We start from the raw sequence: 27,335 nt of genomic DNA, 5'->3' as shown, positions 1-27,335 counted from the left end.
TACCGCACCATTTCCAGGAAGCTCCATTTGTCTAGCCGTTATTAGCCAACAGTCCATTTGACCAGGCTTCAGCTATTAGAAAGGGGGTAGAATATTTTAGTGCCCGAGATGCTTTCCAGAGCTGCAAAGGATGCGGAGAGAAGTTGTGTTCCAGCTCTTCAGCTTTACCTTCTGCTTTGTGGATTCTCCCGAAGGTGCGCTTGCTTCAGAGTTCTACAGCCGGGCTCTTGTATTCTGCAAGGCAGATCACAGAATCATGGAATCATAGAGTTGGAAGAGACCCCAAGGGCCATCAAGTCCAACCTCCTGCAATGCAGGAACACACAGTCAAAGCACTCCTGACAGATGGCCTCAGTTTAAAAACCTCCAAAGAAGGAGACTGCACCACCCTCCTAGGTAGCACATTCCACTGTCGACCATCCCTGACCGTCAGGAAGTTTTTCCTGATGTTTAGGTGGAATCTCTTTTCCTTCACCTTGAACGCATTGCTCCTGGTCCCAGTCTCTGGAGCAGCAGAAAACAAGCTTGCTCCCTCCCCAACATGGCATCCCTTCAACTATCTAAACATGGCTGTCATGTCACCTCTTAACCTTCCCTTCACCAAACTAAACATCCTCAGCTCCCTAAGTCTCTCCTCGGATTCCAGACCTTTGACCATTTTGGTTGCCCTGATCTAGACCCGTTCCAACTTGTCAATGTTCATCTTCAATTGCTGTGCCCAGAACTATTCCTACATGAGCAGGTTTGCTTCATGCAGATGTTTCTGGCAGATGTTTTACCTTCTGCTGCCCCTCCCCTCCCAGGACTCAGCAAGGATCAAGGAACATGTGATGGATAAGTGTTCCTGTTCGACGTATCCCCTGTCGTGGGCAGAAGGGATCGGCCCTTCTTTACTCTCCCTAAAGGCACAGAAACATGCTGGCATTTGGTACCGTTTGGTATGCAAGGTTGCAGTTTGCTACTACTAATACAGGGGTCTGCAACCTGCGGCTCTCCAGATGTTCATGGACTACAATTCCCATCAGCTCCTGCCAGCATGGCCAATTGGGAACTGCAGTCCATGAACATCTGGAGAGCCGCAGGTTGCAGACCCCTGCACTAATACCAGTAGCACCTGGCAATGTGCTATTATGGCATCGTGTACTATTATAGTGCTAAATAGTGCAGGCTGTCCTGATCTCAGCAGCTAAGCAGGGTGGACCCTGATGAGTACTTGGATGGGAGACCACCCAGAAAGTCCAGGGCTGGTACGCAGAGGCAGGCAATGGCCCTGAACGTCTCTTGCCTTGAGCTGGATGGCCCAGGCTAGCCTTACCTTGTCAAATCTTGGAAGCTAAGCAGGGTCAGCCCTGGTTAGTCCATGGATGGGAGACCACCAAGGATCACTACGTGGTGGCAGACAATGGCAAACCATCTCTGAGTGTCTCTTGCCTTGAACGCTCCATCAGGGCCCACCGTAAATGGGCTGTGACTTGACTGCAGAAAGCAGAACTCGAGGCCTCTTAGAAACGGAGGAGCTGCTGCTGCCAATGTTGCCTTTGGTGTGCTTGAAGCCTCCCTTTTTACTGCTTACTCAGCCTGGACTGTCGCCTGCACCAACTCTTTGGCTGTGGGTTTGTGCGGAAAGGCGCAGTTGTGTAGACATGATGAACTGGGGAAAGTGCTGCTTCGGGCGAGAGAAATGCCAGCCAACCGGCTGCTTGGAAGCTGTGGCAATGTTCGCATTCGGTGATCTTCTAAAATGTTTTTGGAGCCCCCCAAGCACCACGTGCATTATTTGATGGTGTCGTTGATCCGTGCACTTGACGTGCTTCTCTTTCCCCTCCTTCCCAAACCATTCTGCATTCTGCTTCTTAAGCCTGACCCGGGGTGTGGGGGGGGGAGGGGGCTCCATTGTGACATTGATCTCCTTCCAATCACCAGTGTCAGGTTCACTGAAATTGATTTATTGCAGCAGAGTAAATGAACAGCTACACTTTGTTCTTTGCTGCATCTAACCGTCGCCCGCTAAGCTGCAGCCTCAACCCCCCTGCTGGGCATTCCTTCCCTAACAGTGGCATACCTAGGCAAACTGGAGCCCTGGGCAAAACCTGAGTTTGATGCCCTCCCCCAAGGGCGGCCACCCTCTCTCACTGTGACCAAGCAATGATTTTTTCCACCAGGTCGTTTCAAAGTCACCATCACATTATAGAACATGCCCCAACTCATGAATCTGAGCACAGCAATAAGCCATGCCACACAGCAGAAATATTTTTTGAAAACATTTTCAAAATGCTTTCAAAATGTTTTATTTCTGCTATGAAAACATTTTATGGTGCTGTATCCAGTCCCCCCAATTGGGGGAAACAGCATCACTTTCAATGTTATTTAAACTGGGGATTATTATGTTATTTAAGGTGGATTTAAAAGGAGAATCTGGGCTCCCTAGTTTAAACAAGTGATGCTGGAATCCACCCCCAAACAGCATCATTTTCAGTGGTGTTTAAACTAGGGAGCCCAGATTCTCCTTTTAAATCCACCTTAAAGGGAGAATCTGGGGTCCTCAGTTTAAACAACATTTAGAGTGATGCTGTTTTGGGGTGTATGATCCCCCACCCTGAAACGGCATCACTTTCAATGTTTAAACTGGGGACCTCAGATTCTCCATTTAAATCCATGCCGAAGAGGGTGGATTTAATAATAATAATAATAACAACAACAACAACAACAACAACAACCTTTATTAGGCATTGAGAGAATAAAAGAAAGAAAGAAAACAAGCATTTGCAGGAAGGGGGTGGATTAAAAAGGAAAATCTGGGGAAATGCCTTCTGTCAAGGGGTGCCTGCTGTCAGGGGTGCAATTATTAAGATAGCAGCACCAAAATCTCAGAGTATCTTTGTGAGACCCTACTGATGATAACACCCAGATTTGGTGAAGTTTGGTTCAGGGGGGCCAAAGTTATGGACCCTCAAAGGTGTAGCCCCCATCTCCTATTAGCTCCCATTGGAAACAATGGGGGATGGGGGCACTCCCTTTGGGAGTCCATAACTTTGGACTTCCTAAACTAAACCTCACCAAACCTGGGTGATATCATCAGGAGAGTCTCCTGAAAAATCCCTGAATTTTTGGTGCTGCTAGCTAGCCTAAAATCTGCGCCCTCTGCAGGCCAAAAACGGAAAAACACTGAAAATACAAAAAATCCCACAAACGAACCTGCATTTTTGGTGCCCACCACAAGGGGCCGCCCTGGGCAACTGCCCACTTTGCCCAATGGGAGGGACGCCTCTGTTCCCTAATAGCAAAAGCGTTCCATTCAGCTCCTCCCAGGTTGTCCCTCTGATAAGGGTCCAAGTGCTGTCGGGCGAGGGAGGGAGGGAGAGGAACCGTTACTAGTAATCTCTAAATTCCGTGTATTCGTAAATGTTTATAAAATGTCTGTGTGCAGCCCTGAGTCTGACATTGTTGGGACGGGTGGGATATTAATCCAAGGCTCTTTTTTGAGCCTTGGAGGCCACCTTGGAATCCCACATAAAGAAAGGAACTGCCCGTGTGGCCTGGGTGCTGTGGAAACAGTATCTCACATGCTGTTGGATTGTCCTTTTTATGAGATAGGTAGGAAGAAGCACATAATCCCCTTTTTGCATGGAAGTGAAGGCACTACAGATAAACAGAAGGTTACATATCTTTTAAACAGCCACAACTACGCGCTGTTGGAAGCGGTGGCTAAATTTTTAAATGGTGTTATTCTAACTCGTCAGAAGTTGTAAAGGCTGTTGTTATCTTGCAGTGTTAATCTTAAACTATTTATATGCCATTAAAGGTATTCGAAATCAAAAATAAATAAACAAAGCAAGCACAAAAGCAAGGGATTGTTAGGTGTCGCTGTCTTTCCAGCTACCCTGGGCACATATGGACCCTAGGAGGGATGAGGCCTTGAGAGGCTCCTGGGCAGAAGTAGGGAACTTGACTCGCTTCCTGAGAAATTTTCAAACATGCAACCTGATGTGCTGTTACTCAGGAGTAAACCTCACTTCTGAGCAAGCCTGCATACGATTGGGCGGTGTGTCTCCTTCCCCTGGCCACTGAAGACCCTGTCCTGACCTGGTGAAAAGAGTTTCCATGGGCAGAGAACTTAGAACAGGTGAACCCCAAAACCTCTCTTGGGCTAAGCTCTTTCACTGACTTTTCCATGGGCAAAACCCAGTCTTTTTTGAGTTCGTGGGCACTTCTGGAATTCTGACATCGTGTGGCGTGTGCAACCTCAAAATGGCAGCCACGGGAAGCAAAAACCTCCCAGCGTGGTGTACGAGAGCCAGCGTGGTTCAGAGGTTAAAAGCAGGTGCATTCTGATCTGGAGAACCAGGTTTGATTTCCCAGCTCTGCCACTTGAGCCATGGAGGCTTATCTGGTGAACCAGATTGGCTTGTGCACTCCAGTACATGCCAGCTGGGTGACCCTGGGCTAGCCACAGTTCTTTGGAGCTCTCTCAGCCCCACCTACCTCACAGGGTGTTTGTTGTGAGGGGGGAAGGGAAAGGAGATTATAAGCCCCTTTGAATCTCCTTACAGGAGAGCAAGTGGGGATATAAATCCAAACTCTTCTTCTTCATATACACCCAAGCGCTCTCATGAAAGGTTTGTGCGTCCAAGAGCAGAACTTGATCGCATGGTGAATCTCTCTTCTTGTACCTACTTGAAATTCACCCCACCCAACGGGAGGGGGGTGGACTCCTCTCACGTAACTAACCAGGTGGTTGTTAATGTCTAAATTGGCCGGACAAAGGCTCTGTTCTCAGGGTAGAAAGCACCCAAATAAACGGTAGAGTATTATAAATAGAGGGCTGGCTCATCATTCCTGGAGGTATTTTTAACCTGTCCTCAGTGGCTTTCTCACTCTGCCCGGTGTCCCAGCGGGCAGAAGCAGAAGGGCCCTCTTGTGCTTTGAATAGCAGCCCCTCCTGAAGGGAGAAGAACCACCCCCCTCAGGTGACTGGGAGCAGAAGCATCTCTGGCCTCACCTGCATGCGGACCACGTCACCCACAGAGATGCCATTTGTTTCCGTTGTGTATGCAGAAGGGAATGACTTGACCTGATTGACACATGAGGCAGGGGGTTGCCTGGAGCTCAAAGTGTCCTACTTAAACATGGAGGTAGGCGGAGTGGCACATGGGATGGAGCCAACCCATGGGATACCACTGTACATTTGATTGTGGGTCCCTGTTGGTTGTAGTGTCGGAAGGGGGACGAACAGCCTCCACTTGGCCTCTGAAAGCATCTTCCGTGACGTGTTTTCCTATGGCCCTAAACGGTGGCCCCAGAACGCAAAGGTGCTCTTGTCTCTTCAGATGATTTGTCAGAAGCATCTCATGCTGTACTAACAGTGTAAGAACATCAGAAGAGCCCTGCGAGAGTCCATCTAGTTCAGCGTCCTGCCTCTCAGCAGCCAACCAGCTCCCCTGGAGGACCAACAGCAGGACATAGAGGCTGAAGCCTTTCCCTGAAAAGAATATCAGAAGAGCCCTGCTGGATCAGACCAGTGAAGGTCCATCTAGTCCAGTGCCCCTGTCTCTCCCAGTGGCCAACCAGCTCCTCTGGAGGTTTAACAACAGAACAAAGAGGCTGAGGCCATCCCCGTTAAGAACCTCAGAAGAGCCCAGCTGGATCAGATGAAGGGAAGTCCATCTAGTCCAGCATCCCATTGTACAAAGTGGTCAACCAGTTCCTGTGTAGGTCCAGCAACAGGGCATAGAGGCTGACACCTCCCCCTGAAAAGAACATAGGAAGAGCCCTGCTGGATCAGTCTGGTAGAGTCCATCTGCTCTACCATCCTGCCTCATACAGCGGCCACCCAGTTCTCCTTGAGGGCCAACATCAGGGCATAGAGGCCAAGGCCTTTCCATGATAAGAACCTCAGAAGATCCTGCTGGATCAGACCAGTGAGGTCCATGTAGTCCTGCTGGATCAGATCTAGTTCTGCTGGATCAGACCACTGAGGTCCTGCTGGATCAGACCAGTGAGGTCCATGTAGTCTAGTCCTGCTGGATCAGACCAGTGAGGTCCATCTAGTCAAGCATCCCATCTCACACAGTGGCCAACCAGTTCCTCTGGAGGGGCAGCATTAGGGCATAGAATCTGAGACCTCATCTCATATGGTGGCTAATCAGTTCTTCTGGAGGACCATCAACAAGGCCCACAGACCAAGGCCTGACCCTGATAAGAACACCATAAGAACATAAGAACATGCCAGCTAGATCAAACCAAAGTCCATCTAGTCCAGCTCTCTGCTACTCGCAGTGGCCTACCAGGTGCCTTTGGGAGCTCACATGTAGGATGTGAAAGCAATGGCCTGCTGCTGCTGCTGCTCCTGAGCACCTGGTCTGCTAAGGCATTTGCAATCTCAGATCAAAGAGGATCAAGATTGGTAGCCATAAATCGACTTCTCCTCCATAAATCTGTCCAAGCCCCTTTTAAAGCTATCCAGGTTAGTGGCCATCACCACCTCCTGTGGCAGCATATTCCAAACACCCATCACACGTTGCGTGAAGAAGTGTTTCCTTTTATTAGTCCTAATTCTTCCCCCCAGCATTTTCAATGGATGCCCCCTGGTTCTAGTATTGTGGGAAAGAGAGAAAAAATTCTCTCTGTCAACATTTTCTACCCCATGCATAATTTTATGGACTTCAATCATATCCCCCCTCAGCCGTCTCCTCTCCAAACTAAAGAGTCCCAAACGCTGCAGCCTCTCCTCATAAAGAAGGTGCTCCAGTCCCTCAATCATCCTCGTTGCCCTTCTCTGCACTTTTTCTATCTCTTCGATATCCTTTTTGAGATGTGGCGACCAGAACTGAACACAGGACTCCAAGTGCGGTCGCACCACTGCTTTATATAAGGGCATGACAATCTTTGCAGTTTTATTATCAATTCCTTTTCTAATGATCCCCAGCATAGAGTTTGCCTTTTTCACAGCTGCCATGCATTGAGTTGACATTCCCATGGAACTATAAACTAAGACGCCCAAATCCCTTTCCTGGTCTGTGACTGATAGCACTGACCCCTGTAGCGTGTGTGTGAAGTTTGGATTTTTTGCCCCTATGTGCATCACTTTACATTTTGCTACATTGAACTGCATTTGCCATTTCTTAGCCCACTCACCTAATTTATCAAGGTCCGCTTGGAGCTCTTCGCAATCCTTTGTGGTTCTCACCACCCTACATAATTTGGCATCATCTGCAAACTTGGCCACCACGCTACCCACCCCTACTTCCAGGTCATTTATGAATAGGTTAAAGAGCATTGGTCCCAAAACGGATCCTTGGGGGACACCACTCCCGACATCTCTCCATTGTGAGAACTTCCCATTTACACCCACTCTTTGCTTCCTGTTCCAGGAAGCAAGAGCCCTGTTGAATCAGACCAGTGAGGGTCCACCTAGTCCAGCATCCTGTCTCACACAGTGGCCAACCAGTTCCTCTGGAGGGCCAACAACAGGTTATAGAGGCCAATGCCCTAATGTTGCCTCCTGCACTGGGATTCAAAGGTTGACTGCCTCTGAATGTGGAGGTTCCCTTGTAGCAGAAAGCATATTCTCAGCCAGAGGTGTGTATGCCTGTGCAACAAATTCCCTAGGATTCTTTTATTCTGTGGGACCAAACATTCAAGAAACTGCAGTCTATATTTGGAAATCAAATTATGAGGCCAGACTGTTTTACAGTGATGAGTGTGGTAAGAATAAATGGAGCAATGTTGTAGACTTCCTCTTCATCACTGCAAAATACAACAAGGATCCAGAGATCTCTCTTGGAGCCCGTTTGTGCTCACTGTGATAGTTCCCTTTCCTGTGAGCGACCTGGGTAACACTCTGAAAACTGCCATTTTATGAGATTCTCAGTTAACAGGTTTAGCCAGCATGGTGTTGTGGTTAAGAGCAGGTGCACCCTAATCTGGAAAACCAGGTTGGATTCCCCGCTCTGCCACTTGAGCTGTGGAGGCTTATCTGGTGAAGTAGATTAGCTTGTGCACTCCAACACACGCCAGCTGGGTGACCTTGGGCTAGTCATAGTTCTTTGGAGCTCTCTCAGCCCCACCTACCTCACAGGGTGTTTGTTGTGAGGGGTGGGGAAGGGAAAGGAGATTGTCAGCCCCTTTGAGTTTCCTTACAGGAGAGAAGGGGGGGGGATATATGTCCAAATCTTCATCTTTTTAACTCTCCCTCTCAGGCTATATTATTCTCTGCTGGCCTCCTTTTCTCCACAAATTGTAACTAGGACTTGGGGCACGAAGGAAAACTGAATCTTCTTCTTGAGCCTGAGGCCGGCTTCCTTGGGAAGAGGCTGTAGCTGAATAGAAGAGCCTGTCCTTCAGGGTGGATAAAAATAAATTAGACCAGGGCCCTGAGAGATTTGAGTGCTTTCTGCAGAGCCTGTAAGATGGAGCTATTCCAGCGGGCTTTTCCTGGAGGCCATTTGGGCTAATATCCTTTTTATTGGCCTCCCGGGGATTAAAAGGGGGTTTAAGTTATCATCTTGTTTATTTTAAGGCTACTTCTGTAATTGTATTTATTTCTTTATACGATGTGGGATTTTATTGCTGTTTTAATTGCGGGGGGGAGGGGGGCGTTTATGTTTCTGTATTGCCGCCTAGAGCCCTTTGGGGATGAGTGGGGTAAAAATGTAAATAATAATAAAATTTAAAAATCAGATTTTGGGTCCCCTTCCCAGCACACTATCCTGCTTGCTGGTAGGGATTTTATTGGGCCTAGGCCTTCTTGATATCAACACAATAATGTACCTGGCAACCCTAGTCAGAACTCCACAGGTTGATTTTTATACCCACTTTTCTCCACCTTTAAGGAGTCTGAACGCAACTTACAATCACCTTCCCTTCCTCTCTCCGCAGCAGGGACTTTGTGAGGTTGGTGGGGCTGAGAGAGTTCTGAGAGAACTGTTGCTGGTCCAGGGTCACCCAGCAGGCTTCATGTGGAGGATCCTGATTCTCCAAATTTGTTTTTGCTGCTGTTAACCATCACCCCATGCTGGCTCTTTCCCTCTCTACCTCTCACAAAGAGGGTTTGTATCTATGTGATTGAGATGCACTAGCAGCAGTGGAGTAGGAGGTTAAGAGCTCGTGTATCTAATCTGGAGGAACCGGGTTTGATTCCCCGCTCTGCCGCCTGAGCTGTGGAGGCTTATCTGGGGAATTCAGGTTAGCCTGTGCACTCCCACACACGCCAGCTGGGTGACCTTGGGTGAGTCACAGCTTCTCGGAGCTCTCTCAGTCCCACCTACCTCACAGGGTATTTGTTGTGAGGGAGCAAGAGCAAGGAGATTGTCAGCCCCTTTGAGTCTCCTTATAGGAGAGAAAGGGGGTTATATAAATCCAAACTCTTCTTCTTCTACCTTAAGGAGTTTCAAAACAATTTACAACTGCATTCCCTTCCTGTCCACATAAAAGACACCCTGTAAGGTTGGTAGGACTGAGAGAACTGTGACTCAAGGTCACCTAGCAGGCTCCATGTTCCAGGGGAGGGGAAACAAACCTGGTGAACCAAATTTGAGTCCATCGCTCATGTGGAGGAATGAGGAATTGAACCCGGTTCTTGAGTCCAGTGCTCATGTGCTCAGGGGAGGAGTAGGGAAACAAACCCAGTCCACCATAGTAGAGCCCACCTCTCTTCACCACTACACTAGGCTCTCCTAGCCACTACATTAGGTTAGTTCTTGACATACTGACAGAGTATCCTAAGGTGCAAGAAGGAAGTTCTACCAGTTTAACCACTCATGAAGAGGGTTTGTGATTGAGATGTACCCCTACCTCATTGAAACTGCTTAATGCTAAAACCAATGGTGCTAAAAGATATATGCAACCAACCTGCTATATGTTACCACTGCCATCTGGGGCATTTCTTTCTTGATCTTTGCGGCTTCACACACTCTGTAGATAACTGGACTTTCCCCTGACACTCTGGTCCCATGAGAAACAGAGTTGTATCCGCCATCTGTGGGGGCCAGGAAGCCAGGTGGCTCTCTGTTACTATCTGCTGCCGACCTTGAGGCGCCTCAGCACTGGAGACTGTTTTTCACAATTTCTTGGGAATGCGGGAGGGGGGACTTGCAGGGGGATAAAGGGGACGGCAAAAGCCAGGTTTGTCAGAACTGGCTTTGCCAAACTTTGGTGCTTCGATGCCTCATCATTAAACGCTGCTGATCAATACTACAGAGTCCGTTTATGGGCTTAAGGTTCGAGACCTAACATAATGGCAGTGAGGGCCTTCTGAAGGCAGTGAGGGCCACTGAGGGCCTTCGCAACTGCCCCATGTCATGACATACATTCCTTCATTTATTTAGTTGTATCCCCTCTTCCTTTGCCGTGTTCATACAAATACAATACAGTTTAAAACACAGTAAAACAATCCACAATCAAAAAACCCCACGATGGTGCATAAACAGACCCGGGTGGAACAGTTTAAATAAGACTTAAATAAAATAATGGGTGTTTAAATAATGGGAGTTTAACTCCCATATCATATGTTTGCCAAAAGTAGGCGAGCGAAGGGGGAGGAGAGGAGGGGAAAACAAAGAAAATAAGGGGAAGAAAGGCAACAAGATGACCCAAACAACCGCTGCCTTCAGCTCGAGGCCTGGTGAAACAGCTCTGTTTTATAGGCTCTGTGGGATTGAGACAAATCCCGCAGGGTCGTGATCTCACTGGGCAGAGCGCCCATCTGGCCAAGACCAGAGCCAGCCCTTTGTCCCGTTTGCAGGTATCACTGCTGCTGTGGAGGAGGTGAGTCTCGGTTGCAGCATAAGGGAACCTGCGACATAGTGACAGGGCTGGTCTTATGCTGGATCCTACCTGTTTGATCCAGTAGCTCAGGAGAGCACATCTTGTCCCCCATTTGCCTCCACATCCTTCCTCAAAAGTATGTGTGTGTTATGAGCTGTCAAATTGCCTCTGACTGATGCCGACTCAATTAATGTCCTGCAAGGTTGTGAAGCAGCTTTGCTCAGGTCTTGCAAACTGAGGACCGTGGCTTCCTCGATTGAGCCAGGCTATCTCACGTTGGGTCCTTTCCCTGCTACATTATTGTTTGTTGCAGCAGTGGTGTAGTGGTTAAGAGCAGGTGTACCTTAATCTGGAGACCTGGGTTTGATTCCCCACTCTGCCACTTGAGCTGTGGAGGCTTATCTGGTGAATTAGATTAGCCTGTGCACGCCAACACACGCCAGCTGGGTGACCTTGGGCTTGTCACAGTTTTTCCAAGCTCTCTCAGCCCCACCCACGTCACGGGGTGTTTGTTGTGGGGGGAGGAAGGGAAAGGAGATTGTCAGCCCCTTTGGGTCTCCTTACCGGAGAGAAAGGTGGGGGATATAAATCCAAACTACTACTGCTACTCTCCTCCTCCTCCTCCTCATGTGACCAAAGTACAATAGCCTCAATTTAGTTTTTAGGGACAGTTCAGTCTTGATTTGACCTGGAACCCACTGATTTGTCTTTTTGGTGATTTGCAGTATCCTTAAAAAACTCTTCCAACACTGTGTTTCAAACGAGACAGCTTTCTTCGTTGTCCAATTTTCATACCCATACATAGTAATGGGGAATACTGGTGTGGTATGTGTAGCCCTCCTGTTCCTGTTTTCCCCTCCACACCCCTGCGAGGTAGAAAAGGCTGAGAGAGAGCCGTTGAGCCAATATGCTTCGGGGCACAGTAGGAACTCTGGGTTCCTGAGCTGTGATGTAGCCACCGGGCCGTACTGATTCATGACCCATTTGACGGGCTTGGGTGCCCATCACTCACGCGTCTATCGCAGAGATGGCAGCACCTCCCTGGTTTGAGCTGGAATGCAACTTTCAGATTCTTCCGTCTGGCAATTCTAGCAGATTGTTCAAATCCAAGAATCTATTTTCATCCTCCAGTGTTTACATTTCTTGGGCCAGTCCGTCTCCCATTCCTGCTCTCGCCGATCACAAGAGCATTCCGCAAATGTTTCCGGGCACTCTCCTGCGGCCAAACTGGAAAGAGCCGGCAGAGGGTGGTGGTGGTGGTGGTAAAGACTCCTGGGTGCTGTTCCCGATTCATAGAACTAAATTGAGACCCACTTGGGCCTGCATCGTCAGAACTCTGAGGGTGGATCGCAGGGACCTTGACTAACTGCGTAAAGTTAGGCTTTTAAAATGGACGTTCCAGTTTCACAAATTGCTTGGGTTGCCGACACCTGCATGGGAAATTCCTGGACATTTGAGGGGCAGAGTTTGGGGCGGGAGGTTCTGAGCAGGGGTGGGGTTTGGGGAGGGAGGGAGGGAGGGAGAACGCGCCTTCCCTGGGGTGTAGCGCAGAGAATCCACCCTCCAATACAGCTATTTTCCCCCCGAAGAATCAGTCTCTGTCATCTGGAGATCAGGAGTCATTCTGGCCACCTTCAGACGGCAGCCTTCCACTGGGGAGAATGGGCAGGTTTATAAATGAAGCGATGCAAAATAAAAATATCTGTGCAAAGCCACTCCCACCCCACCACAAATGGCAGTGCCACGGATGCCACAGGTCCATCGCCGTTTTCTCTGGGAGGGGAAGCAAATACCTCTCAGGTTAACAGCCTCAGGTTAACAGCCTGCATCTAGTCAGTGATGTGGTAGGTAGGGGGCGTTGGTGGGGATTGGTAGGGTTACCAACTCTGGGGTGGGAAATTCCTGGAGATTTTAGGGTGGTGTTTGGAGAGGGGAGGGAACCTCAGTGGGATTTAATATAATGAAATCCTCCCCATAAAGCAGCCATTTTCACTGGGGAGTCTGATCTCCTTAATCTGGAGAACTGGGTTTGATCCCCTGCTCTGCCACTTGAGCTGTGGAGGCTTATCTGGCAAACTAGATTAGCTTGTGCACTCCAACGCACGCCAGCTGGGTGACCTTGGCCAAGTCAAAGTTCTTCGGAGCTCTCTCAGACCCACACAGGGTGTTTGTTGTGGGGGTGGGGGGAATGGAAAGACGTTTGTCAGCCCCTTTGAGTCTCCTTACAAGAGAGAAAGGGGGGATATAAATCCAACTATTCTTCCTAGACCAGACAGCAGTTGTAATTCTGGAAAATCTCCAGGCCCCACCTGGATGTTAGCAACTTTAGGTGATTGGCAACGCTGGAGGTAGCAGAGGAGAAAAAGAGGTCTCAGCGCCTGCTGTTTCCCCCAGCACTCTCTGCTTCCTTCGCTCTGAAGGAGGGCCAATCTGCATGAAATTTCCTCCTGTACTTGGACCCGAACGGACTTCGCCAGTTCTGGCCCCTTTTGGCGTGCTCCCAGGGCCTCGGATTTCAGTTTCTCTTATTCCAGGCTTATCTTGATAAAGTTTCCGCTTCTTTGGGGCCTCGGAGGGAGAGAGCGACTCTGCTGATCTGGGGCGTTTCGCACGACACGTCGTTCCCTCAACTGGAGTTTTGTTAGTGCTGCCAACTCTGAGTCTGGGTTCCTGGAGATTTGTGTAAATCATCACACAGTAATAAGCCTGTGTGCACATTGTTTACGTTGTAAAGTCCAACACAGTATAAAAGCTTATATTCTAATTGTTTAATAATGTACTGAATGTTAGCGATACTGGTACGGCAGCATCTTTAGCCATACAGGTGCTTGCTTGGACTGCTCACCTCCTGTGGGAGGCTGGAGATCTCCGGGAATTAAAACTGATCTCCGCATTTATTTATTTTATTTATATCCCACCTTTCTGCCCAGAGGGAACCCAAAGCAGCCCACATAGCTCTCCTCTGTTTTATCCTCACAACATTTGAGCCAGAGTTGGCTGAGAGTATGTGTCAGGACTACGTTTCCCAGAATCCACCAGTTCCCGGCGGTGGGAAAAAGGACCAATCGCAGCTACGACCGCCCGTTCAAATACTCCATATATACTGGGACTGAGGGCAAGAACCCTCAATTCCAGCACCCTGTAGTCAGGGCGACACAATTCAATAAAGTTCATTTCTTTTCTAAAGTTGACTTCGTGTGACTGTGTTCAGCCTTCATACATCTGAACAGCAAGAGAGTTCAGGCAGGCAGGCAGGCAGGGCAGTTTTTCCTGCTGGACCAGTACACAGAAGTAGGTGCCAGAACTGAAAGCAAATACTCCATTTTCAATGTTTGAATCTTGGGTTCGGGGAAAGGGGGACAGACCAAACTGTTTTCCTTTCTAAATCTGAAATGAACATTGTTCAGGTCCTTGCTCTGCCTTGGAATGGAGCAGGATACAGAGAGTAATTCCACACTGCATATTTATAACAAATTGCAATTGTTGGGAAAATGAGTTAATTTTTAATGATTGCCATGTTATAAATATGGTGTGCAGAATCAACTTTAGAAAACACCCTTCCTAATACCTTGCTTCACAGGGTATCTGGCACAAGGCACAGGAGAACTGAGAAGCAGGTTGGGAATCAATGAAAAACCAGGCACACAGCAGCAACAGGTTACGCATCCAGGCAGAAGCGAGCTCACAGCAAGGCTTATATAGAGAGCCTTGTTCCAGGGGCTGGGATTCTGCAAGGAGTTAATCCTCATCTGATGCAACCATTTCTATCTTCCCTTATCTTGCTGCAATACGAGAGCTCCTCCTTTGCTTCTTCAGCAGCTGCCTCTACTTCTGCCTCCTGTGCTCAGCTGACTCATTACTGGGTTCCCTAGGAGGATCTGCAGGCTCCTCCACCCTCACGTCATCAGGCAGGGAAGGCCTGGGAGTTGGCTCTGCTGCCTGGTCTTCCTCAGGAGCAGCCAACTCTGTCTGCACATGTTATCAGGACCTGTCTCAGAGTCCTCTGTGTCCTGGTAAGTACCCAGGGGCTGGCTCACGACAGGCTTTCTCCTGTGTGCCTAATAGTAGGGAGGGAGGCCCTCTATGCAAACTCTGAGAATCTCACCCTGCTGTAGGATAGGGGAGTCACTGGTGGGAAAGCTGTTCCCACTGAAATGAAAGGAAACTGCAGCTGAAGTAATGGCCCCAATAGGGATAGTGAAGATCAGTGGCGTACTGCCCATTGGGCAAAATGGGCAGTTGCCCAAGGCGCAAAAAATTTTTGTCACGTGGGGGCGCCTGATTTCTAAGCCCCGCCCACTTTGGCCCACAAGCCACCAGAGGCAGAGCAGAAGGATGGGGAGCTCTGCCTCCGGTGAACTTGGGCTGCTGGGGCTGTCCTAGAAGGGTGAGTGCTGAGGCTGGGCTGCTCCACCCATGGGGAGAGGCATAAGCATAAGCATAAGCATAAGCATTTTATTGTCATTGTGCACGCACAACGAAATTTACAGCAGCATTCCTCGATGCACACAATTTCAGACTCATACATCATCATCCTCCACCCATCCCTACACAGCCCCAAATACATCAATATGAAGCAGCGGAGTTTAGCATAGCCACAGCTCTAGAGTAGAAGCTGTCTCTAAACCTCTTTGTCCTAGTTCTGAGGGCCCTGTATCGTCTGCCAGATGGTAGCAGTTTAAAAAGAGAGTGTGCTGGATGAGACGGGTCCCTCAGAATATTTTGGGCTTTATTTAGGCTTCGGGCATTATAGATTTCTTCCAAGGAGGGGAGAGGGCAGCCGATAATCCTTTGTGCAGTGGTGATCACCCTTTGGAGCGCCTTCCTATTCGCCACTGTGCAACTGGAGAACCATACACAGATGCAGTAGGTTAGGACACTCTCTATAGCACAGCGGTAAAAGGACACCAGGAGTTTTCCATCCAGTTGCTGCTTCCTTAAAAGTCTCAGATAGTACAGTCTTTGCTGGGCTTTCTTAACCACCGCGGCAGTCTGTACGCCCCAGGTCAAGTCCTCTTTAATCATAACGCCCAGAAATTTAAAACTAGCCACCCGCTCCACTTGATCTCCATTTATAGTCAAGGGCTGAATTTCTGAGCTATTCCTTCTATAGTCCACTATGAGCTCCTTTGTCTTGTTAGTGTTAAGAACCAGGTTATTTTCCCTGCACCATGAGAGCAGTCGGTCCACTTCATTCCGATAGGCAGACTCATCCCCTCCAGAGATGAGCCCCACCACCGTTGTGTCATCAGCAAATTTGATAATGGTGTTACTATGATAGACAGGAGTACAATCATATGTATGAAGGGTGAACAGTAAAGGACTCAACACACAGCCCTGTGGCGTTCCCATATTTAGAGTAAGAACTGAGGAAACCCGATTTCCCAGTCTAACCCTCTGGGAACGTCCAGACAAGAAGTCCCTAATCCACAAACAGATTGAATGTGAGAGTCCAAGGTCCACAAGTTTTGTCACCAGTCTTTGTGGCGAGATTGTATTAAATGCGGAACTAAAGTCCGCAAAGAGCATTCGCACATAATTCCCCTGCTGTTCCAGATGCGTCAAAGCTGTGTGGAGGCTAATGGCAATGGCATCCTCCGTAGATCTATTAGTCCGATATGCGAACTGATGTTTATCAAATGTATCTGGAAGGCAAGAACTAATATGCCTATGGACCAGTTTTTCAAAACACTTCATGATGATGGGGGTGAGTGCCACTGGTCTATAATCCTGAAGATTGTCAGCAGGAAATCTCTTTGGTAGTGGAACAATGGTGGAAGCTTTCAAACAAGATGGAATGGTGGACTGGGATAAAGATCGATTAAAGATCCCAGTAAAAACACCAGCCAGTTGGTTAGCGCATTCCTTTAACACCCGACCGGGAATACCATCCGGTCCAGCAGCCTTCCTTGGATTCACAGCCCTCAAAACTTGCCTCACCTCATGTTCCTCCACAGTGAGGTGTGAGCTGCAATCACCTAGTGGCTGTATGTCATCCCCTTCTGATAGACCTGTTTCAAAGCGGGCAAAAAAGTGATTTAGCTCCTCTGCCAGAGAAGAAGAATCCCCATCTACAGAGATGTCATTGGTTGGTTTATGATTGGTAATTTGTTGAATCCCCTGCCACACCTGCCTCATGTTGTTATTATTAAAATAATCTTCAATTTTTCTCTTATAACTCATCTTGGCTTGTCGAATGCCTCTCTTGAGACTGGCTCTCGCCACACTATACTTTGCCTCATCACCAGATCTGAAAGCAATATTCCTGTCATGCAAAAGTCGCTGAACCTCCCTTGTCATCCAGGGTTTATGGTTGGAGTAAATCCGGATGCGCTTATCCACAGTAAGAGTGTCTGTGCAGTAGGTGATATAACTCAGAACAGCAGTGGTATACTCCTCCAGATCTGGGTGGCATCAAACTAGGTATGCCACTGCCTAGGTACGCCACTGGTGAAGATCACAAGCAATTTTTTTACAAAACAAAATGAACCACCCTCCCTAAAGCCTGCCCCCTTGGTTCCACCCCTCTAATCCCCAGGAATTTTCTGACCCAGAGTTGGCAACCCTCGTCTCTGCATATCCTTCAGCATTATGACAGAAAGTAAGAGATGCATGGTGCATCGAGCCACCTCCTCCTTAGCATCGAGAAGAAGCCACGCAGTCTGTGGAGGAGACTGGCAATGTCCCCTGGCTGGGTTTTGTCCAGAGATCTTAACTGCATCTTCCTTTTAAATAAAATTATACTAGAAGGCAATATATTGTATGTTTATGTAGCCAACATAAATTAAAAATGAAGTAAAAATGAAGCTTTATAACCGCAAATCAAGTCTTAAAATCAGCTTAACTTCACACAGGACACAACGTCCAATCTTGCGTTCTCTTCAGGCTTCACTGTGTTCCAACATAAGACAAATGGATGTCATCTTTGAATAAAGAAACGTTCCCAGTAGATGTTTAGAGATGCGTGCTCTTAACCTGTGTTTTACTGCTGGGAAGTATTTTGAATTAAACAACATCAGGCCGAGGGTTACAAGCTCCAAAGCTGCTTTTTCCTTCCAAGAGAACAGATCTGTTTAGTCTAAAGATCTGTTGGAATTCCAGGGGGACTTCAGACCTCACCAGGAGCCTGGCCACCCTGCCAGGCTGGGAAACTTGAAGATTTGAAGGAGGAGAGGAAGAGTTTGGGTTTATTTCCCCCCTTTCTCCCCAAGGTGACTTATAAGCTCCTTTCCCTTCCTCTCCCCACAACAGACACCTTGTGAGGTAGGTGGGACTGAAGGAGTCCAGAGAGAACTGTGACTAGGCTAAAGTCACCCAGCAGGAATGTAGGAGTGTGGAAATAATCTGGTTCACTAGATAAGCCTCAGTCATTCAACTGGAGGAGGGGAAAATCAAACCCAGGTCTCCAGTTTAGAATCCACCTGCTCTTAACCACTACACCATGCATGGCCAAACTGATTTCTGCCAGGCTGGGAAATTTTTAGAGGTTTGGAGGAAAATCCTGGGGAGGATACGGTTTCTCCAGGGGAAAGGATCTCTCTAGTCTGGAGCTCACTGATAATTCAGAACTCTAAACCACACCTGGAGGCTAGCCACCTTGAGGCCCCTTCCGTGCAGAACAATGCACTTTCAATCCACTTTCAGTGCACTTTGGAGCTGTGTGGAATAGCAAACAATTGTGAATATGGATTGAAAGTGCATTATTCTGCATGTGCCGAAGGGGGCTGAGTGAGAGTCATGCAGCAGGAAAAATTCGTAGATTTGGGCTATTCAAAAGGCGGTCCTTCCAGGCAATTGTGTTCAGACCCAAAATGAAATCTGGGGAGAACTTGCTTGAAGGCTAAGCTGACGGCTGCCTGACATTGTTTCTCTGGGGTGGGATCCCCACTGCCGATTAATCGCGTGATACTCACCCGAACGATTCAGGTTTCACAACAAACTCCCCACAGCTCCCCCGCCGAACACGGATCCATCCCGGTTCTGGTGCTCCCTCTCCCCCTTATCACGTGTTTTTTCAGAACCTGCATGGATGTGCACCTTTTTAAAAAGCACACGCCGAATTCAGATCGGAGGGGAGGATCGGGGGAGTGACGCAGGGCCTTCCGGCCAATCAGAGCATGGTGGGCTGTGCGCGATGCGTGCACAGCCTTTTTTGTTTGTCTCGTTTCTGAGGCTGTCGTTGAACCACGTGCACGAGGGAATGGGTACCGCTGCGTGCGCAGCCTTTTTTTGGTTTTGTTTCTGAGGCTGTCGTTGATTCCGGCCATGACAGCCTTCGACAATATAGTCCTGTGTATGCTTAACCAGCTGTTTCTTCAACCTTGTCCAAAGAACTGGCTGGTATCTCAGATTTTTATTGATAAGAGCTGGAATTACAAACAGAACCCATGGGAACTATTTGTATGTATATATATCTGATGCATTCTATTTGTTTCTTTTACTGATTAATATTTTACTGTCATTTATAATGCCAATAAAGGCTTTATACTAAAAAAAAAGATTCCCCAAGGTCCATCAAGTCCAGCCCCCTGCAGTGCAGGCACACACAATCAAAGCACTCCCGACTTCATCCAGCCTCTCTTTAAAAACCTCCAAAGAAAGAGACTCCACCACCCTCTGAGGTAGTGAATTCCACTGTCGAACAGCCCTGACTGTCAGGAAGTTTTTCCTGATGTTTAAGTAGAATCACTTGCTTTAATATCATCAGATCCTCTGAAGATGCCAGCCACAGATGCAGGCGAAACGTCAGGGGAATATGCTACTGGAACACGGCCAGACAGCCCGGAAAACCCACAACACTCCGGAATCTCTTTCCCTTCACCTTGAACCCATGACTCCTGGTCCTAGTCTCTAGAGCAGCAGAAAACAAGCTTGCTCCCTCACCAACATGACATCCCTTCAAATATCTAAACATGGCTATCATGTCACCTCTTCCCTTCTTCAGACTAAACATCCCCAGCTCCCTAAGTCTCTCCTCATAGGGCATGGATTCCAGACCTTTGACCATTTTGGTTGCCCTCCTCTGGACCCGTTCTAGCTTGTCACTATCATTGAATTGTGGCGCCCAGAACTGTACACAGTATTCCAGGTGAGGTCTAACCAATGCAGAATAGAGAGGTACAGTTACATCCTTCGATCTAGATACCATACTCCTATTGATACAGCCCAAAATCGCATTGGCTTTCTTGGCCGTCGTATCACACTACTGACTCAGTGTGTGCCCGCAATCCTTTGCAATGTGGCTGTGACACACTGCACAGAAAAACAGATGTTTAAAAGTGCAAATCAGTCAGTGGAACAAGGTGCTATCACAACAGAGTGAGGGAAAGCTTCCTAGGATTAGGAAAGTGCTCTGATTGGTAGAGCAACCAGCTGACTCAGGGAGGAGGTATTTCTCTAAGAGGAAAGGTTTGTGGGGCTTTTGGATTTTGATTCCTGCAAGTTAACAACAAGTTCCTGAGTGTGTGTTAAATATCTATTCTGAGGGCTTTTCAGCCAGGGAGCGGATTTGACTTGAAATATACAGAGTGTCAGCATGGGTTGAAAAGCAGAAAATACACAGACAGGAGAAAAATGGGAGTTTTATTTAATGGTCATAGCTGAAGGTGGAATAGTGGTGAGACTTTCCACAGGTGGCCATAAATAAATGGGAAGGGAATATATCTTCTGGGTGTGGAAGAAGAATCCCTAGACTAGTTAGATTGGGAATTATGCACAAAGGTAGATTCCCAGTTTGGCATATTAGCATTCTGCTGCTCAGGAGGGAGATTTATGAGAAGTGGATAGCTTACAGTTCCAAGGCGGAATGTGTACTGTGCGGAAGGGTTCCACCCTGATAGGACTCCAAGTCATTGTGAATCCATTAGCCAGTAGCATCTAACTGTACCAGCGTTAGAGACAGCGTGGTGTAGTGGATTCTAATCTGGAGCAGGTGGATTCTAATTTGGAGAACCAGGTTTGATTCCCCACTCCTCCACCTGAGTGGCAAAGGCTTCTCTGGTGAACCAGATGTGTTCCCGCACTCCTACTTTCCTGCTGGGTGACCTTGGGCTAGTCACAGTTCTTTGGAGCTCTCAGCCCCACCTCCCTCACAAGGTGTCTGTGGTGGGGAGGGGAAGGGAAAGGAGCTTGTAAGTCACCTTGAGTCTCCTTACAGGAGAGAAAGGTGAGGTATAAATCTAAACTCTTCTTCTACTACTACCATCTTAAAGTAAAGAACCTCTCATAACACCCAAACAACTGGAAAACTTATATAGCTTGATTTAGAGCCGTGCCTGTGCCAAGACTGATGTTTGTATACAGTTATCTCTTGCCTGATTTCCATCCTTTTGGAATATCTCCCCATCCCATCTAGCTTGTTCAATAAACTTTACTTCTGTTTGTTGAACTTGCCTCAGTTCTCCAGTGTCTTGAAAAGGGGGATTTGCCATAAAAGAAAAACAGAAGAAGAGAAGAGTTTGGATTTATATCCCCCTTTCTCTTCTTCAGGAGACTCAAAGGGGCTTACAATCTCCTTGACCTTCCCCCCTCACAACAAACACCCTGTGAGGTGGGTGGGGCTGAGAGAGCTCCGAAGAGCTGTGACTAGCCCAAGGTCACCCAGCTGGCGTGTGTGGGAGTGTACAGGCTAATCTGAATTCCCCAGAGAAGCCTCCACAACTCAAGCTGCAGAGCTGGAAATCAAACCCGGTTCCTCCAGATCAGAGTGCACCTGCTCTTGGCCACTAGGCCACTGCTGCTCCAGTAACATCACCTTTCTGGAGTTCTTAAGGTTGAGCAGACGAGCATAAAACGCCTCCTGTGCTACCGTCAAGAAATTTCAGTAGTAGAATAGGCAGGGATATAATCAGGAGGCTGCCGGAACCCGCTGCAAACGGTTAGGAGGGTGAAAAGACCTGCCACACGGGCCCACTTCTGAAGTTGCATGGGCAGTAAAGTCTTTGCCATCTTGGCTAGCTAGCCGCTTGGCCAGGGAGCTGGGCTACCAGGAAGCATCCCAAGAAAAAACCAACACCACCCCCCCACCACCACCACCACCTTGGCCTGGGATTCTTCACTCTTGCCGAGACGGACATCTTTTCACTTCCTCACTACTGTATCTGTTTTATGAAAGCTGCTTAGGGGGGGTCCCGTGGCTCAGCGGCAGAGTGCCTGGCTAGCATGTCGAAGGTCCCTGGTTTAGTTTTTGGCACTTCCAGCTAACAGACCAAAGATCTAAATCAGTAAAAGAAGAAGAGTTTGGGTTTATATCCCCCCTTTCTCTCCTGTAAGGAGACTCAAAGGGGCTCACAATCTCCTTGCCCTTCCCATCCCCAACAAACACCCTGTGAGGTGGGCGGGGCTGAGAGAGCTCCAAAGAACTGTGACTAGCCCAAGGTCACCCAGCTGGCGTGTGTTGGAGTACACAGGCTAATCTGAATTCGCCAGATAAGCCTCCACAGCTCAAGCGGCAGTGCGGGGAATCAAATCCGGTTCTCCAGATTAGAGTACACCTGCTCTTAACCACTACACCACGCAGATTCATTTAGGGAGGGGACTATGGACTTTCGGCAAGCCTGTCTCTCTGCCCCTGATCAGCAGCAATATGGTAATACTAACTCTGTCCTACTTTGCATGGAGGATGTGGAATGTGTGGTTTAGCTTGATTTTAGAACATAAGCAGGGTTGGGACTTGAACGGAAGGCAACCTCTGCAGAGGAAAACACTTGTCTTGAGAGCTGCTTGCTGGGGTCACCACAAGGCAGTTGTGATTTGTCGGCACCTGCTTTGCAGAGTTGTTGAAAGGACCTCAGCAGCAAAAAAACCACATGTTTGCAAACCCTCTAGACAGGGTTCCCCGACACGCTGCACCTGGTGCCTCCTGAGATTTTTTCCTGACGCCTGCACAGGGTGGGCAAGGTGGACTTTTGCCCAACAAAGATCCCAGTTGGCCCCTGGAAATAGGACTACGCGGATTTCACAAAAAATTGCTTTGCCAGCAGTTGCCAACACAGTAGAAGGATCTTTGCTATGTGACGGAAGGTGAATATTCGCAATCATGTTGTGGCTTCCAGTGGCAGCCATTCTGTGGTCACCTGGCTGGGTCAGAATTCCCAAGATGCTGCAGGCCCCAAGAGGTTGGGGGCCTGTGCTCTCAAGTGCCTTCCAAACACAAAGTACGTAACGTTATCCCTTGTCACCTTCAGGCCAAATAATGTGGAACTATATTCGTTTGCAGATGTGATGCTGGCCCTCATGCAGAGACCTGCAATGCAGCCATCTTGGAAGCTGGCCCGTGTGCGTCCTTTCCGGGAGTACCGGCGCCCCAGGCTTCTCTCAGCACTGTCAGGAGGGAGGGGGACTTTTGAGGGCACTGTTGAAGAACAACTGCCCCAAGATCCCCCTCTGCTTGTGCCATCTGTGCCGTTGCTCTGAAATGTCTGCAGTTCCACTGCTGTTCTGGCTGACCCCCAATTTGTTCCCTGCCCACAGGAGATCATTCGCGAGGGGGACACAGACAAAGATGGCGAGCTGAATTTCGAGGAGTTTGCCCGCTACCTCCAAGAACGAGAACGGAAGCTCCTGCTGATGTTTCACAGCCTGGACCGCAACCAGGATGGTAAGGAAATTCCCTTGCAGAGCTGGGGAATACCTCAGTTCCCTTGATTTACATGGCTCCAAACATAGAATCATAGAATCACAGAGTTGGAAGAGACCCCAAGAGCCATCAAGTCCAACCCCCTGCCCTGCAGGAACACACAATCGAAGCACTCCTGACCACCCAGCCACCCAGTCTCTCTTTAAATGCCTCCCAAGAAGGAGACTCCGCCACACTCCGAGGCAGCGCATTCCACTGTCGAACAGCCCTGACTGTCAAGACGTTTTTCCTGATGTTTAGGTGGAATCTCTTTTCCATCATCTTGAACCCATTACTCCTGGTCCTAGCCTCTGGAGCAGCAGAAAACAAGCTTGCTCCCTCACCAACATGACATCCCTTCAGATATCGAAACATGGCTATCATGTCACCTCTTAACCTTCTCTTCACCAGACTAAACATCCCCAGCTCCCTAAGTCTCTCCTCGTTGGGCATGGACTCCAGACCTTTTATCATTTTGGTTGCCCTCCTCTGAACCCTTTCCAGCTTGTCAATGTCCTTCTTTTATTGCAGTGCCCAGAACTGAACACAATATTCCAAGTGGGGCCTAACCTATGCAGAATAGAGAGGAACAATTACATCCCTCCATCTAGACACTAGAACTTGGCTGGCTTCAAAGGTTGATCGTATTTTCATTATTTATTGCCTTAATTTGTATTCTGCCCTCCTCCTCAATGGGGACCTAAAGTGGCTTACGTCATTCTCCTGTCTTCCATTTCATCCTCACAACAACTCTGTGAGGTAGGTTAGGCTGAGGGCATGTGATTGGCCCAAGACCACTCAGCGAGCTCAGATGGCAGAGCAGGAGTCCAAACCTGGATTTGCTAGCTCTTTGCCCAACATTTTAACTACTACACCACACTGTTTACCCAGAAGCACTGCTGATCTCAAACTGGTGGTTGTAAGGAGTCGTGGTTAACAGCAGGTGGATTCTAATCAGGAGAACCGGGTTTGATTCCCTGCTCCTCTACATAGACAGCAGACTGTTATCTGGTGAACTCGATGTCTTCCCGCACTCCTGCACATGAAGCCTGCTGGGTGACCTTGGCCCAGTCACAGTTCTCTCTGAACTCTCTCAGCCCCACCTGCTTCAGAGGTGTCTGTTGTGCAGAAGGGGAGGCACAGAGACTGTACGCCACTTTGAGACTCCTTATGGTTGAGAAAAGTGGGGTATAAATCCAAAACTCTTCTCTCTCAGTTCAAGAAAATGGAGGCTTTCCCCAGCTTTCAGTCTCCCTCATTTGCCTCTTGTCTTTATGGTGTCATTTTGCCAGCTGCAGGTTGGGAAATTCCTGGAGACTTGGCAGAGGCGTCTCTAGATGTAGCCCGTTTTCCGCCCCCACCCGACGCCCCCCAGTATGGGTGGCCGCCCTCCCTCACCACAACCAAACAACCTTTTTTGCACCAGGTCTTGAAGTCAGTGTATGGACCCGGGGGGGAGGAGGAGGAGGGGTCTGAGGGCTATTTTCCACCCCCACCCCCATGTGATTAAATGGCTGCAGCCCGGGGACATTTGACTTGGGGGTTGGAGCCTGGGGAGGTTGGGGGTTGGGGAGGGGGCTCAGTGTGGGAGGGGGCTGCTGTGTCCATTTTCTCCAGGGAAACCGACCTCTGGTCACCTTGAGATCCGTGTCATTCTGGGAGGTGGCCCGGCTGCGTGCCTTGAGGGTTCCAAGCCAGCTCTGGCCCATTCTGCAGTCGTCAGCCTCGTCACCCGGTTTGCCCACGCAAACGTCCTGAAATGCACCGGAGGGCTCAGCAGCCAGGAAGACCCTGTGAGATGCAGCTCAGTGGCAGCCGTGACACACCCACCCCGCTCTGTGCCCTCTCCCTGGTACGCCTGCAGCCCTCCCTTTGGGGCTTAAGGTTGCCAAGTTCCAGGCGGGACCTGGAGTCTGGAATTGCAACTAATTTTCCCAGGGTGGAGATCAGTTCCTCTGGCTGTTCTGGAGGGCCACTCTACAGCACTGTACTGCACCGAGGCCCTTCCGGGCTCCAGGAGTTGCCCAACCCACTGCAGGCAACCCCTGGCTCGGCTGTGGTCGCCGCTTGCCAAGGGAGTGCAGGGCACGGGGAGAGGGGTGTGGGAGTTCTGCTTTTCCACCAGCCTCCGTCGGCCGAAGCCCCAGTCAAGTCTGCCAGGACATAATCCAGGCGCCCTTCACCTCCCCGCTTGGCAGACTCCTGCTGTCCTGTTCCCCTGGGGCTCCTGCCAGTTCCTCCCTGATGCCTGCAAGCCCTTCCAGCTGGCCGCCTTCCTGGGAAGCCCTGGGCTCCCTTATGCAGTGTCCTCAAGGAGGCGACGAAGCAACCGAGGCCCTTCCCGGGGCTCAAGCCGGGCCCTTCAGCTGGGATGTGTTGCGTTTGCATTTATTCACTCGTATTCTGCTTTTCTCCCCAGTTTGGACTCAAAGTGGCTTTCAGAATATTGTTTTCCCTCTTCCATTTTCTCACAACATCAGACCTGTTGTTGATGTTGTTGTTGTTGTTGTTGTTGTTGTTGTTGTTGTTGTCGTTGTTGTTAATTAAACTTTTATACTGCCCACCCCCAAAGGGCTCTGGGCGGTGTACAAAATAAACAACATAACATAACTTAACAAATAGAGCACCCTCATAAATCTAAATCCAATATAAATAAGGGCTCTAAACATTAAATAATTAAAACCATTTAAAACACAGCGTACACAATATAGCATCCAGACAGTCTGAAAAGCCCCTCTCAGGAGGGAGACGGGGAGGCCCATAGATGTAATAAGGGCCACAGAAGTTAAAAAGGGAGAGAGTGGTTAAGAGCAGGTGGATTCTAATCCAGAGAACGGGGTTTGATTCCCCACTCCTCCACCTGAGTGGTGAAGGCTTATCCGGTGAACCAGGTGTGTTTCCGCACTCCTATATTCCTGCTGGGTGACCTTGGACTAATCACAGTTCTCTCAGAACTCTCTCAGCCCCACCTTCCTCACACGGTGTGTCTGTTGTGGGCAGAGGAAGGGAAAGGAGCTTCTAAGCTGTCTTGAGTCTCCTTACAGGAGAGAAAGGTGGGGATAGAAGTCCAAACTCCTCCTCCTCCTCTTCTTCTTCTCTTCTTAGGCCAGGCTAAGAGTTTGTGACCGGCCCACAGCCACCCAGCCAGTCTCCATCGTGGAAGAAGGGGTTCTCACCCAGATTGCTCAGGGGCCCAAGTCTGCCACTCTATCTACTATGCCAGGCTGGCTCTGGAGGAGGCAAGGGTCGGCATCATAGCAGAACCTGATCACAACCCTCCCCACCCACACGCACACAAAATCCCACTGTGTCCAGTCTTCCCTCTGTGATACACCCCTGAAGCTGGCAGCCACAGATGCTGGTGAAATGTTAGGAACAAGATCCTTTCACTCACTTGTGGTCTCCTTTGCGTTGAGCGTCCATTCCCGTTGGGTTTGATTCTCAGTCAGGCACACATTTCCCCCTTTTGGGCAGTCACCCTGCCTTCAGGTCAGAGAATCCCCAAAGTTTCGAAATCCTCTGGATATGTGACTTTTCCTCTCCCTCTGCATGGAAAGCGAAGGAGATCAGCACGTGTTTGGCTTTCTTTGGGTTTTTGTAGTCTTCATCACCTTCCCCCCACACCCCACACCCCAGCAGTTGCTCCCACTCTTTGGGCCATCATTTCAGAAGGATCAAGAGGGCTTCCTTTTTCAAATGTTCACCCTGAAGGTCTGTCGCTGAAGCGGTTGACCCAGTGAAATTGACCAGCGATTGACATGGTCTAGCAAATTGACGCTAGGCCAAAGATTGCAGGGAAAGAAAAGGCAGCAGGCACAGAAACCTTGAGGAAGCAGAGACCGGCAAAATGGTGGATCAGCTTGAGGCATTTCATAGGAGGAGAATCCGTGTGCAAATAAAAAAAAACATGGGAAAGTCCCACTGAGAAGCAAACAGCCGCGTGGTAAGCAGTGTC

General features: G+C 49.0%; 1 protein-coding gene across 1 annotated transcript in view; it reads left to right on the top strand.

Annotated features, from left to right (window-relative positions):
- SLC25A23 (solute carrier family 25 member 23) overlaps positions 1-27,335 on the top strand; it is a 67,748-nt gene that overhangs the window by 4,344 nt on the left and 36,069 nt on the right. The window contains exon 2 of the mRNA XM_048490896.1: positions 23,236-23,362. Coding sequence (XP_048346853.1) covers positions 23,236-23,362 — 127 coding nt within the window. The remainder of the gene's footprint in view (positions 1-23,235; positions 23,363-27,335) is intronic.

Source organism: Sphaerodactylus townsendi, linkage group LG03 (genome assembly GCF_021028975.2).
Source record: "Sphaerodactylus townsendi isolate TG3544 linkage group LG03, MPM_Stown_v2.3, whole genome shotgun sequence".
NCBI classification, from domain to species: domain Eukaryota; kingdom Metazoa; phylum Chordata; class Lepidosauria; order Squamata; family Sphaerodactylidae; genus Sphaerodactylus; species Sphaerodactylus townsendi.
Note: the sequence above shows the minus strand (reverse complement) of the source record. Positions and strands in the feature narration are given on the sequence as shown.